This window comes from Nicotiana tomentosiformis, chromosome 5 (assembly GCF_000390325.3).
Source record: "Nicotiana tomentosiformis chromosome 5, ASM39032v3, whole genome shotgun sequence".
Classification (NCBI taxonomy): domain Eukaryota; kingdom Viridiplantae; phylum Streptophyta; class Magnoliopsida; order Solanales; family Solanaceae; genus Nicotiana; species Nicotiana tomentosiformis.
Genome location: NC_090816.1, coordinates 26708328 through 26723098, shown reverse-complemented (window position 1 = coordinate 26723098; position 14771 = coordinate 26708328). Strand labels below are relative to the sequence as shown.

Below are 14771 nucleotides of genomic sequence, written 5' to 3'. Positions count from 1 at the left end.
CTAACTCGAGGTCGTGGGTCGGATAATTCCTCTCGTGCTTCCTCAACTACCTTGAAGCATACGCAATTACCTTCCCATGTTGCATCAGGACACATCCTAACCCGACACCTGATGCATCACAATACACGGCATAACCCTCTAGACCCTCTGGAAGTGTTAGAACTGGAGCTGAGGTCAACCTGTTCTTAAGCTCTTGGAAACTCCGCTCGCAAGCCTCTGTCCATTGAAACTTAGTTTCTTTCTGTGTCAACTTCGTCAATGGTGCCGAAAGGGAAGAAAAACCCTCTACGAACCTCCGATAGTATCCTGCTAAGCCTAGAAAGCTACGAACCTCTGTCGGAGTGGTAGGTCTAGGCCAAGATTTCACGGCCTCAATCTTCTGAGTGTCCACCTTTATCCCTTCATCTGATACAATATGCCCCAAGAATGCTACAGACTTCAACCAGAACTCACATTTAGAAAACTTAGCATACAACTTACGATCACGGAGGGTTTGGAGTACCGCTCGTAGGTGGTCCGCATGCTCATCCTCTGAACGGGAATAAACCAGAATATCATCAATAAATACTATCACGAACAGATCTAAAAATGGCCGGAATAGGCTATTCATCAAGTCCATAAATACAGCGGGTGCATTAGTCAACCCGAAGGACATGACAAGGAACTCGAAGTGGCCATATCGGGTCCTGAAGGCTGTCTTCGGAATATCTTTTTCCCGAACTCTGACCTGGTGGTACCCCGACCTCAAATCTATCTTTGAAAAGCATCTAGCCCCCTGCAACTGATCAAACAAGTCATCGATCCTTGGAAGTGGATACTTATTCTTAATAGTTACCTTGTTCAGCTGCCTATAATCGATACACATCCTCAGCGAGCCGTCTTTCTTCCGCACAAATAGTACTGGTGCACCCCAAGGTGAGGTACTGGGCCTGATGTAACCTTTCTCCAGCAAATCTTTTAACTGCTCCTTCAACTCCTTCAATTTGCCAGGTGCCATTCTATACGGAGGGACGGATATTGGTTGAGTTTCTGGAAGCAAATCGATGCTAAAATCAATCTCTCGCTCCTGAGGAATACCTGGAAGCTCATCTGGAAACACATCTGCATACTCTTTGACTACGAAAATAGACTGAAGTGTAGGTATCTCAGCATCTGCATCTCTAACTCGCACAATATGATAAATGCACCCTTTTGCGATCATTTTCCTCGCCTTCAGATAGGAAATAAACCTACCTCTGGGTGTTGGTGTATTACCTACCCATTCAAGGACTGGCTCACCCGGAAAATGAAATCTGGCTGCCTTTGCTCGGCAATCAACTGTGGCATAGCAAGCTGCCAACCAGTCCATGCCCATGATAGCATCAAAATCCATCATCTCTAGCTCAACTAGGTCAGCTGAGGTCTGACGACTACAAATTGTCACCGTACAACCTCGGTAAACCCGTCTAGCAATAATCGATTCTCCGACCGGTGTAGATACCGCAAAAGGATCACTTAGTATTTCAGGCACTATACCAAACTTCCTCGCGACAAATGGGGTAATATACGATAAAGTAGATCCTGGGTCTATCAAAGCATAAGCATCGTGAGAGCAAATGGTTAATATACCTGTCACAACGTCTGGTGAAGACTCCTGGTCCTGTCGACCCGCTAAAGCATAGATACGGTTCTGATTACCACTTGAACTGGAACCTCTACCTCTGCCCCGACCTCTACCAGCCGAAGACTGAGACTCGCGCCCTGAAGGATGCACGGACATAGATGATCCTGTTGCTGAACTTGCTGGTTGTGCCATTCCCCCCGAATCTCTATTTGGGCAATCTCGCATCATATGCCCTGGACGCCCACATGTATAACAAGCATCAGAACCTGCTCGGCATTGGCCCAAGTGTCCTCTACCACAGATGTCACACCGTGGAGGAAATGACCATGTCTGCGCAGATCCTCGCTGTCGCTGCAAACCCGACGCCCGTGAGCTCTCACCTGGTCCTGACTGAGTATAGCGGTCATACCTGTAACCCTGTAACTGAGGTGGCGGAGGCCTAGGTGGCCGTCCGAAGTACTGGGTCCTATAACTACCCTGATATTGCTCCTGAGACCTGGGAAATCTCATCCTCTTACGTTGCCCTTGCTCAGCCCTCTCTGTACCCTGCTGCCGACGCCTACCCCTTTCTATATTCTGGGCGAATGCCTGAATCCGGGAGATATCCATACTATCCTGCAATGCAGCGGTGGCACATGCCTCGGTTAACTCTGGGGCTAACCCTGCTATAAACCTGTGAATCCTGTCCCGCATAGTAGCAACTATGGATGGTGCATATCTGGCCAATGAGTCAAAACAGAGACTATACTCTCGAACACTCATATTACCCTGCTTGAGGGCTAGAAACTGATCGACTCGAGCCTGTCGGATCTCCCGTGGTAAGTACTGGTCAAGGAAGGCATCTGAAAAATTCTCCCAAATAGCTGGAGGTGCATCACATCCCCTGGACCTCTCCCATCCCTCGTACCAAAGGATGGCTATATCTCGGAGTCGAAAAGCTGCTAGCTCAACTGCCTCTTTCTCCGTGGCATGCATAACACGAAAAATCCTGTGAAGCTGATCTATGAAATCTTACGGGTCCTTCCTCTGATCTGTCCCCGTGAACTCTGGGGGACTCAAAGCAATAAACTCTCGGACCCTTGAACTCCCAGACCCCTCAGAAGTTCCTGCACTAGCTGATGCCCTAGCCTGTTGCTGGGTAGCTACCAACTGTGTCAACAAATGCACCGCACTCCTCAAGTCCTGATCTGATGGAAGTGGAGGGGGAACTGGATGTGCGGTTTCCCTAGGAATCTCCGTAGTTGGTGGAGGAGCCGGTAATGGCTGAGTAGGGGTCTCACCTTGAGCCTCAGACTGGGCCCCATCTACTGGGGGTACCCTGCTGGTCCCCTCACCTACTGCTGTATCTCTCCTCTGGCTAGCCGTAGTCTTCCTAGTCACCGTCATCTGTGCATGCAAACACCAACACATAAGTTTAATTCAAATTTCCTATAACTCAGTTCTGTAGCACGATTTAGATTTCAAAGAAGGGTAACCAACTCCTAAATGCCCTGTAGTGCCCTGCTTATATAATGTGGTGCACAACACATCTATAAACAAGACCCTACTAGACACGGCTTGTAGACTCCTAGGACAGAACTGCTCTGATACCAAGTTTGTCATGCCCCGAACCTAGGAGCGAGACAAGCACCCGGTGCCTCACCTAACCTGGCATACCAAATTGCGACTAAGGGACTCTGAACACATAATGTCATACTTTGGCCATGGGGCCACCTTGCAAGACAATTTGCGAAGCAAAATATAAAACTGAATGGAAACTAGCGCTAACTAAACATCAATATAAAGCTAGGCTGAAAAGGCCGTCATAGCTACTACAGCTGACAAACCACCAAATTATACATACCAGGCCTACAAACCCAACATACTGCACTAACCAACAGGATATGTCTACAAGCCTCTACTGATAGATATATTGTGATCGAAACAGGGCCCCGACCTACCCATATTATATATATAAATACATACATAAGATGCACACAAAAACCTAGACCCGATAACTCCGAAGGATGTGGAGCTTACCGATCAGGCTAAACTCTGGAAACACCTACTGAGGAGGTTTACTCGTCTGTCTATCTGAACCTGCACGCATGAAATGCAGCGTCCCCGGAAAAGGGACGTCAGTACGAAATAATGTACCGAGTATGTAAGGCAATAACATAACTGAAAATCGAAACTGAACTGATAATATAATAACTGAAAGTAACTGGGAGTCAAAGATGATCTGGAGATATACTTACCTGCTGATAGTGACTAAACTCCTTCAATATAGTAAGTAAAATAAATGTCCGGCCCTATAAGGCTCGGTACGTGTAAATGCTCGGCCGTAGTAGGCTCGCTCATAGGCGCTCGGCCATACTGGGCTCTGTATCTCGGCCATCCTGGGCTCGCTCATAGGTGCTCGGCCACAGTAGGCTCGGTATATGTAACTTACCATCTGATCAGAGGTTGCCCAATAGGGGCCTGCCCACCGATTATAGCTCGATGGTGGTGAAAATAGTGTAATACTGTATATATATATATAGACCCTCTGCTCTCTTGACTGAATAAAGACAAAACTAAACTGAATATGAAGTCCCGATAAGGAATAATATTGTAACTTATGAGACTAGAATAATGTGAATAAATTCATGAATACGAACTTCTCTTTATGTCTCATTATTAACACATGTAGCTACGAGATCATGCCAAAATGAAGGAAGGGCTTAGCCTTAACATACCTTATCACAATCTTTCCAATCACCAAGTTGAACTCACCTCTTTGCACCTTAATCTACAAGAATGATAATAATACTATCGTTAAGTTACGAAAGGTACAACTATCGCACAACGAACGACAAACTTATTTTGTATTAAAACGGGCAGCATCTCCCCTATAATCCTTACTTCCTCCAAATTCAAGATAACACCAACAATACAAGAACAGAACAATAACAACATATATACATCATTTTCCAGCCCTATATACACCATCAAATACTACAAAACAGCCCAACACACCCCAATCTCTTCGTACACAAAACGACCACCGTAGTAGTGTCAAACGACCCGAAAATATTATGACGAACGACCAGCCAACCACCCTACATTTATATGGTGTTTATAAACCCCCTTCCTCCTCCAAAACTCCACAAACAGTAGTAAAACATGCAGCCCAACAGCAACACAAAACAGTCCACAAAACAGTCCGCTACAAGTGAATAACTCAAACTCACGGCTTTCGATCACCGTCCCGTGAGTTCTTACAAGTATAGAACGACTTACCATGAATTTACAGAAGAAAAATTGGATGAAAGAGAGCAGTAAACTCACCTTATTTGTTGGATAACTCAGCTCTTATCTTGGTTCTTCAAACTCTAGGTTTTACCTCCAATTAGAACTTGAAAGGGAGAGAAAATCAATTAGGGTTTGTGGGAAATTTTTGGGAGGATTCTTTGCAGAGCTTATGTCTGGTTATTATGCTCTATTTTAAATCTAATATATGAAGAAAATAGGCCCTTAAAAGGCCTCTTTGGACGACCCGAAATGGCCCATTTTTGGGCTTTCATTTAAGCAAGTAGGTGACACACCTACTTGTCACCTAGCAGCTTGCGCAGTATCGCACAAATGCCCATATCTTTCTACTCCAATGTCATATTGACAAACGGTTTAATGCGTTGGAAAATAGACTCATAGATCTTTAATTTGATGGGTGGAACACCCCATAACTCTAAGTATATTGGGAGAAAATCGCAGTTACATTTGACCCAAAGTTTCAGTAAAACTTATGAATGTAACTTGTGATGACTTTCATCGACTTTTGTTCCACAACTCGCTTGACTTCAAAACATAACACACGGATGTCATACGACTAATATAAATCATAACATAATCTCCTTATCATGTTAATCACCCTAGTCTCACCCCAAAGGTACATGTTATAACATTTCCAACTTGTCGACTTTCGACGAAACATTATTTTATTTAATTGCTTTAGCTTCTGAACTGTCCAACCCTCTTTGTACTTGTTGTTCATGATCTTCAATATTTGTAACCTCAGAGGTAACATGATTAACTTACTTTATATACTTTTAAATATTATCTCATTTTTGGTCCTACATTAGTTTGCTTACGACGCATTTTTACGTACGAAAATATAGGGTGTAACATCACTCCCCCCTTGGGAACATTCGTCCTCGAATGTTTACTCTTAGAGACTTTGGAAAATTTTGCCAAAGTATCCTTCGTACACTAGGTTAAAACCAACCTGCACGTAGCCAGAAACATACTATGCATGCCACATATGGCCAATCTTTATAAATAGCAGCAATTTGCCTCACCGACCGTAAATCATAAATATTGAAAGTGAAAAATAAAAGCTTACCTGATGACCTGCTAGCCTACATAGAGCTATGTTGTAGCGTCCCATCTCGAACCATATCTTCAGTTTGAAATAGGTGGGGGTATTTAGACTTCATTTCTTCCTCCGATTAAAAGAAAGTAAAATTTTTGGTTATTTTGTATTTATGTTATAATTAATAATACGTGTTTTGTATAATATAATATATATTTCGGTACGGTATCGGTATTTCGGTATTTTATTTTAAAATATCAAATATCATATATAATATCATATTTTTTTAAATACTTAAACCAAATAATATGCCGAATACCAAAATATCGAATACCAAATAACAAAAATTTGGATTTCGGTACGGTAATTCCTTAATTTAACAAATTATGTAGATGCCCTAGACTAAAGTAGACAACAGGAGGTAGTTAGGGAGGAACCCAACTCCAGCTATAACTACACACTTTCTCAATCCCCACCCACCTTTCCAAACCCCAGTTCACTTCATCACTTGCCATGGTCTAGTGTAGCTGTGTAAGGGAACAAGAATATCACAAAACTGCTATCTTGGGATCAATCCAAATTCTAAAACCACTGCAAAAAGGCCTTATTGAGGTGCATTATCTGTAGTTGTAAAACATGGAGAAAAAAGCAGGAAAAGAAGAAGCAGAAGCAGTGGAGCTGCTAGGAAAAACAGTGGAGAACAAGCAAATCATATTCAAAGGATACATAGAAGGAATACCAAAGGAAACTGACATGGAGTTGAGAATTGGAAAAAAGTTGAAGCTAGAGAAAGTGCCAAAAGGGTCAGGTGGTTTATTGGTCAAGAATTTGTATTTATCTTGTGACCCTTTTATGCGTGGACGAATGCGCAATTTCACTGGATCTTATATCCCTCCTTTCATTCCCGGAGAGGTAATTCAGATTTAACTTATATACACGGATAGCATCAACAATTTTCTAGACAATTTAATTTAACCTGCTTTAGCAAGTCGCCCGCCTTATTTTCTATGTTGTTGATTCCACTTTCTATGTGCAGTTACGTGTAATTATCTTTTAGGTTACATGACGTTTGACAAATTTCTAACTACTGTACTATATCTTACAACTTGCTTTACAACAACTACCATGCCTAAAAAATAAAGTCAGCCCGACGCACTAAGCTCCCGCTATGTGCAGGGTCCGGGAAAGGGCCGGACTACAAGGGTCTATTGTATGCATTCTTACCCTATATTTTTGTAAGAAGTTATTTCCGCGGCTGGAAACTGTGACTAACTGGTCACATGACAACAACTTTACAAGTTACGTTACGCTAAGGCTCTCCTTCAACAACTGCTATGCCTCAATCCCAAGAAAATTGGTGTTTGCTATATGAATGAATACTCACAATCCATGTCGCTCCATTTAAGCCCGTTTTGGCATCTTGCTAATTGATTTAATTGGAATATTTTGGTTATGTTTAATGTTACTTATCTTATAAGTTGTAATGATCTCCCTTTTATTGTTGTAGTTATTAAGATCCTTTTGTCTCTTAATTTAACCTATCCTCAATCTCAAACTAGTTGAGGTCGGCTGCATGAATACTTTATGCTCAGAGGAGTCATGGTAATTTAAAGTATTTTTACGCAACCCTCCTTCTTTGTCCGGATTTTGAGATTGGCTATGCTCGTTCTCTAATATTTGGAATTTCACCGATTTCTGCAAAAATTCACCTGTCCTTAAATTGTGTTTATTGGTGCAATAGTGGTGCGGTTGGGCCTATTTGAGTCTTTATTGTCACACTGCGATTGTCAGCACAATTTCTTTGGTTCTGGGAAGGTGAAAGGGCTTTCTAATTCCAGTGAAACTGGATGCTTAGTGTACTTATGCTTAATTGCTCATACAAAGTATTCTAAGTTCAATTATGTTTATCTAACAGATAGATTTGATGGTGGCAATTTGAATCTTTATTTTCTTGAACATAGCCGTAGCTTCATAGTTCCTTTGTTTCTGGAAAAGAAAACTACATTGTATTTATATGCTATCCGTATCATAAGTTCAACACAGTTGTCTAACAGATATATTTGATGGTGGCAAACTACAAATCGCAGAACAATTAAACTGCTCTTTTTGAAAACATCATATGCTGCCGGTGCATAAAAAGCAAATTTAATGAATTCCCTCTGGCAATCCTTAGATGCACCGCGCAAGTAGCAACAAAAAATCCAGTTGTAGCAGCTGCATTTATAGTTGAATTTTGATGTAGTACAAAGATAACAATGCTAGTATTTGACATTTAGGAGACGTTCTTTTCCTATTTTGTCTTGGCCATAAGTTTATTGCAATGAAGCTTAACTATAAACATTTGGAAAGGTAATTGAAGGATTTGGTGTGTCCAAAGTTTTAGACTCAGATAATTCAGACTTCAAGCCAGGTGATATAATCTCAGGGTTCACTGGTTGGGAAGAATACAGCTTAATTTACAAAACCGAGCAGCTGAGGAAAATTCAGGCTGATGATATACCTCTCTCGTATCATGTCGGTCTTCTTGGTATGGTTAATCTTGACCTTAAGTCTCTTAACTTTATTAGCACCATAACATCCATATAATTTAGTAGGCGTTTGGACATAAGAATTGTAAAATTTCAAAAAATGGTGAAAAACATTTTCAAGTGAAAATGGTATTTGAAATTTAGAGTTGTGTTTGAACATAAATTTCAGTTTGGGTTGTTTTTTAAGTTTTGTAAGTGATTTGAGTGAAAATTTTGAAAAACAGCTTTTTGGAGTTTTTCAAATTTTCGAAAATTTCCTAAATGCATTTTAGTTTGGAAATTTTACGAACAAACGCTAATTTCGAAAAAAAGTGAATTATTTTTGGAAAAAAAAGAAAAAAAAATTTATGTCCAAACGGGCTCTTAGTTTCTTCGTCTGAGCTTTGTGCAAGCTTGTTTTCACCTCTTTAGTATCAATTTCTTTTATCACCAAACTAGTGCTTTTGTGTTCAATGGGATACACAGTTTCTATTTTTCTGAGCTAAAATTTCTTGATCTGCACTGGTCCATCAATGCAAAGTTACTTATCAAAAAATAAATAATTGAAAAGAAAAAAAAACGTCATATAGTTAGACTTCCTCTTTTAATAGAATTTAAGACCTTGCATCTCTCAAGTTGAGTGCTGGTTATGGAACTCTCTTTCCATTTTGTGTTTCATGATTGCTTTACTTCTGAAACGTTTTCTTCGATATGCTAAATCCCACCCCCAAGTCCCCAAAATCAGGAGCCCAAAAGTGGGACTTTTCCACTTTGCTCTCTTGGTGATCGAATTACTCTGTCACCTTACCCTGCTATTTTAAGTTTGCTATTACTAAAAATCTTTAGCTAATTTCAGATATCTGCAGTTTAAGCCGATCTACTTTTGTCGTCCGTTATGGGAATTTTTTAGACGTGATTTTCCAGTTATTTTTCAATGTCTCGTTGCTTCTTCAAGAGTCTGATGAATGTGGACTTTATTCAGGCATGCCAGGTTTTACAGCTTATGCTGGATTTTATGAGGTTTGCGTACCTAATATAGGAGAATATGTTTTTGTATCTGCTGCCTCAGGAGCAGTTGGCCAGCTTGTTGGCCAACTAGCTAAGTTACATGGATGTTACGTTGTAGGAAGTGCCGGGTCAAAACAAAAAGTAAGTCTCCTGCCGCAGATTGTGAGGTCTCTTAGAAATTGCATTGTTACTTTCATGTTATTGACTGCAAATTCAACCTCATATTTTTAGGTTGACATATTAAAGGATAAGCTTGGATTCGATGGAGCATTCAACTACAAGGAAGAAGCAGACCTTGATAAAGCTCTTAAAAGGTGAGGGAAATGTCTAAACAAACTTTTAACTGTCGGAAAGTGGAGTAACTTAGAGCCAGAGGCAGATATAGGGCGGATTTTGTGGGCTCAAATGGATTCATCATTTTCTTGTCGAACTATACATATGGAAAAAAAGAAAAGTACACATATAATAAGATCACACTCATTCCGAACCCAACTGAGTCTAATCCTGGATTCGCCTTTGCTTAAAGCATTATAAAGATGAACGAAGTCTATTTTCATATTAACAATCAAATCTAACTCTTGTTTTCACTTTGCTTGATAGACACTTTCCCGAGGGCATCGACATTTACTTTGACAACGTAGGGGGATCCATGCTAGATGCGGCATTGATCAACATGAGGATTAACGGCCGAATTGCCATCTGTGGGATGGTATCTCAGCAAAGTCTTTCTGATCCGCAAGGGATACACAACTTGATTCAACTCATCACGAAGCGTGTTAAGATGCAGGGCTTTCTCCAAAGTGATTATCTTCATTTATTTCCGCGCTTTCTTGAAGATGTTACTAGTTTGTGCAAGGAGGGAAAGATTACATATTTAGAAGACATGAATGAAGGCCTTGAGAGTGGTCCGTCTGCTTTTGTTGGGCTATTTTCTGGAAAGAACATAGGTAAACAGGTCATCCGTGTGGCGCACCATTAGACTATATCAGACCCCTCATTTGCTCTATAGATATAAAGATCTTACTTCTATCTCCGAGCTTGACAATCTAGTACTGTTCCAGTTTTATTTAACAAACAATAAAAGAACCAGGTTGTCTAGATCTTTGTAATAGTCTTCTATCAGGCAAGTTTTTTGTTCTTTTTTTGTCGCCGCTTGTGAATATTCGGAAATATGTTAAAATTTAGAATTAATACCCTAAAACCCCCTTAAACTATCACATTTTTGTTAGTTTCCTACATAAAATTCGGTGTCCCCAAACCTCCCCCGAACTATGTTGTCCTTCATATTAAATCCCTTTGTTGCTGACCTAGCATAACGTGTGAAAATACTTGGCTCACGTGACAGAAAATAATGACTAATTAGCCTAAACAACAACAATAACAATTCAGTATAATCCCACTAGTGGGGTCTGGGGAGGGTAGTGTGTACACAGACGTTACCCCTACGCTGGGACCTCTCTCCAAGAACTCCCACCCTGCTTTTGGGGTGACTCGAACTCACAACCTCTTGGTTGGAAGTGGAGGGTGCTCACCACTAGAGCAACCCACTCTTGTCAATTAGCCTAAACCTCTTTCAAATTTATTTTTAATAAATATTCTCCTTATTTCAGTTATATCCACCTTTCTTCCTCAGTTTTTCACCATTCTTCCTTATTTTTCACCTTTCTTCTTTATTTTTCACCTTCTTCTTCTTCTTCATTTTTAACATTTTTCCTTCAGTTTTCCATGTGGGTTTTCACTGAAAAATTTCCCCCTCTCTTGTTTCCTCTGAAATGATTTATTCTCTTTCTTGTTTTAGTCTTCTTTCATGTCTTACACATATGGTTGAAAGAATACCAATTTAAATCTTCTTATTAAATTCAACACCTTGTAGAGAAAATGTTGAATCTCTTGAACTTTCTTTATCTAATCTGGAATTAGAGAATGTAATTGCTAGCCAATTGATTTTTTAAGAAATGCAACACTATATGCCTTTATTTATATTTTTACGTATTGTGCTACAAAGTGAATATAAATAAGGACTTATTCAATTGGAGTTTAGCATAAAGTACAATCACAATTAAACCTAAAATTAATACAGTTTATTAGCTATTATTTTGGCCAAAACTCCTAAAATTAATACAGTTTATTAGCTATTATTTTGGCCAAAACTCCTAAAATTAATCAATCATTCGAGAATAACACATCATGAGTAAACTATATAAAAAACTTTGTACAAACCACAAGTTAATATAGTTAGACAGACATGCCTTTAAAAGTCCAACAAGAGGTCTAATATATAGCGGAATATAGTTCGGGGAAGTGGGGGTTTTTTGGGGCACTAGATAGTTTAAATAGGGAACTGACAAAAAATGATAGTTTAGGCGGGTTTAGGCTGAGTTAAATAGCCATGTGTAGTACTACATGGCACGGATTTTAGAAAATTAGGAGCATGTACTAGACAAATCTCTAAGAATGCAATGAGAGAGTCTTAATATGAAGGGCAATATAGTTCAGGGGATTTTGGGAACACCGAATAGTTTAAGTAGGAAACTGACAAAAAATAATAGTTTAGAAGATTTTAGGGTATTAACTCTAAAATTTAAGATTGCATTTATAAAAGAGTTAATATCCTAAAACCTCCTTAAACTATCATATTTTTGTTAGTTTCTTGCTAAACTATTCGGTGTTCCCAAATCCCTCCGAACTATATTGCCCTTCATATTAAAACTTTCTCGTTGCTGACGTGACATAACGTGTTTAAATACTCGCTTGGGAACGCGTGACAGCTTAAAAAAGCTATCAAAATGGTCCACTTTACATAATATAATGGCTAATTAGCCTAACCCTCTTTTAAACTTATTTTTTTAATAAATATTCTCCTTATTTCAGTGCCACGTGTGCATGCCACGTGGTGTCCACCTCATAAAATCTAGTGCCACATGTGATTAGGCGTCCACCTATATAGAACAACTCCAACGGAGGAAGGGTTTGTTTGATCCATTTGGGTAACGGTAGGAGTATTTTTAGACAAATAGTATAACGGAGGGTAAACTTAATCTTTTTTGCACCGTAGAAGGACAATTTTGACCTTTTCTCCTTAAAAAATTGCTGACACACAAGTTGTCCGTGAAGACTTGTGGTCAACATATAATAGTCCGCTCGAGGTATGACCAAGTTATGACGATCTGGTAGGACGCAAGGCAAATTTTGCCCATATATCATAACTTAATTTTTTCCAAACTTATTTAAATAGGGTAACAACTTAACAATCACATTAAACATATCCTATTTATGGCCGTGGTTAAAATATGGAATCTTTAGGTGTTGTTATTCAATGGTATCTTGACAATCTTTTTAGAGTTTTAAGTTATATATACACTTTTGCAATATAAAGATTTTTATGTGATGGTGTAAATTTTTTTCTTTTTATAGAACTTATACTCTTAATTTTGTGACCAAAAAAATACTTCATATTTCCTTATATAATGTCATTCTCATGGCTTTTGTCCAATCACAATACGTTATTCATCCAAGATTCCAAATCAATAATATCATGGTTCCAATTTTATGGATGGCCCCGAAAGGACCAAATCAAGAATATTAGGAAAACCAAAATATTGTGCAATCTAAGAGTAAATATATACACACACACCCCCTTCTCCCCCCCTTCTCTCCTTTATTTTTTTTGATATATAAACCGTTAAACTTAAACCCCTCCTCCCCTTAATTCCCCTTAAATTCCATAGCTTTGCGCCTGCAATCTTCGTCCCCTAACATCTTCAGGTTTCTTCTCCCCTTTACCCCCTTAAAAATCATAGAATGGCACTTAAAACTTGCGGTTTATTTTTACAAACAATTTTTAAAAAGTGTATCGTTGTATTGTACTGCATTTTTCGCTCTCTCATTCTGAATGCGTCTCTACTAATTTTGAAGTTTAAAGTTTTAACAATCTCTAATTATGTTTAGTTTCAGGTCGCATTGATCACTAAAATCAGCGGTTGATTTGACTGTTCACTTGTAACGGTCTCAGTTAACAAAAGTTATCGCCTTTTCTTTGCCGCCGGCGAAGACGTCCGTTAATTCCGTCGACGGCTTGCTGGTGAGATTTCTTTTTCAATGTTCTGCTACTAAAAGATTTTTCTTTTAATTAATAGGTTCCAGTTTTTAAACTTGTGGGCGGAAATTATTGTCCTTTTACACACGTCATAGAGGTTATTTGGTAAGCTTATAAGCGGATCAAACTAGCTTATAAACAATTTTTGGCTTATCTACGCGTTTGGTAAAGTTAAAAGTCAAAAATAAGCCAAAAGCCATAAGCTGGTCACCCACTGCTTATGAATTTTTAGCTTATAAGCATTTAAGTTTGACCAAAATTTTTACTATTTTATCCTTAAAATATTCTTTTTTAGGAAAAAACTCTTACATCGATACTCACTGCCTCAAGTATTGTTTCAACATAAACACCCTGCCTCTTCAAGTTTTGAATTCTCACTATTTAAGATAAGCAAATTCTCTATTCCTTTGCATATTTGTATCTTTGTGATAGTGTATTAATCTTTGAACTGTATGTAATAGATGAGGGCATATCAAAATTTTTGGTGTATTACTTTGAATACTTTCTAAGTGTTGTAGTGATGAAGACAGTGTTTGTTTCTCTTCATATATTTTGTCCTATTTAGGTTTATTTTTTACTGAGAAACTTTTGTCAATTCATTAACTATTATAACTTATAATTATATGCTTATCATAAAATAAATTATATTTATCATAAATTTTTTTATCTAAGCACATTTGTATTTAAAATAAAATGACAAATAGAATATTTTGTATTTGAATCGATCTGGAATCTAAAATTTTGAAAAAATTACGCCCTTGTAAATATAAATCATTATAAGGTTATTTAAGTCATTTTAATAGAAAAAGAGCTTATCAGCACTTTTTTATCAAATGCTGCAGCAGCTTATTATTAATTTCAGCACTTGTATCCAAACACGAAACTGCTTATTTATTAAATCAGTTTCAACACTTAAAAAGTGCTTTTCAGCACCTAATACTTATTAGCTACTTCTAATCAGCTAATCCAAACGGGCTCATAGTTCTTTTTCATATCACTTGTGTCAGGTAGACATTAATTTTAATCTTTAATACTAAAAGATATTACTCTTTCCGTCCCAATTTATGTAATGGTATTTGACTTGACATGAAGTTTAAGAAAAAAAGAAATAATTTCGAAATTCGTGGTCTAAAACAAGCCATAGACCTTTTCCTTTTGATAACGGTGGTGTCATTACTAGCTTGCGCGCACATGGACTAATTCCATGATATACCTGTTATCTTCCAC

The 14771-nt window shown here is 38.5% G+C and overlaps 2 protein-coding genes across 5 annotated transcripts in view; both read left to right on the top strand.

Annotated features, from left to right (window-relative positions):
- The first annotated feature begins 6368 nt into the window (after positions 1-6368).
- Positions 6369-10592, top strand: LOC104091027 (2-alkenal reductase (NADP(+)-dependent)). Its single transcript, XM_009596272.4, has 5 exons — positions 6369-6845; positions 8283-8460; positions 9423-9589; positions 9680-9762; positions 10049-10592. The coding sequence occupies exons 1-5, from the start codon at positions 6570-6572 to the stop codon at positions 10425-10427; spliced, it is 1083 nt and encodes a 360-aa protein (XP_009594567.1). The 5' UTR covers positions 6369-6569; the 3' UTR covers positions 10428-10592.
- Positions 10593-13073: 2481 nt separating this feature from the next.
- The window catches only part of LOC104116861 (protein transport protein SEC24 C-like), a 31299-nt gene continuing 29601 nt past the window's right edge, over positions 13074-14771 (top strand). For 3 of the 4 annotated variants that reach the window (XM_070174755.1, XM_070174752.1, XM_070174754.1), the window contains exons 1-2: positions 13074-13213; positions 13397-13529. The gene's annotated coding sequence lies outside the window, so the exon portion shown is untranslated. The remainder of the gene's footprint in view (positions 13214-13396; positions 13530-14771) is intronic. The other variant, XM_070174753.1, reaches the window with a different exon arrangement.

Coding starts and splice junctions, on each gene's coding strand:
- LOC104091027 (XM_009596272.4), top strand. CDS start 6,570: ATGGAGAAAAAAGCAGGAAAAGAAGAAGCAGAAGCAGTGGAGCTGCTA. Junction 6,846..8,282: donor CTCCTTTCATTCCCGGAGAG/GTAATTCAGATT, acceptor ACATTTGGAAAG/GTAATTGAAGGATTTGGTGT. Junction 9,763..10,048: donor CTTGATAAAGCTCTTAAAAG/GTGAGGGAAATG, acceptor TTTGCTTGATAG/ACACTTTCCCGAGGGCATCG.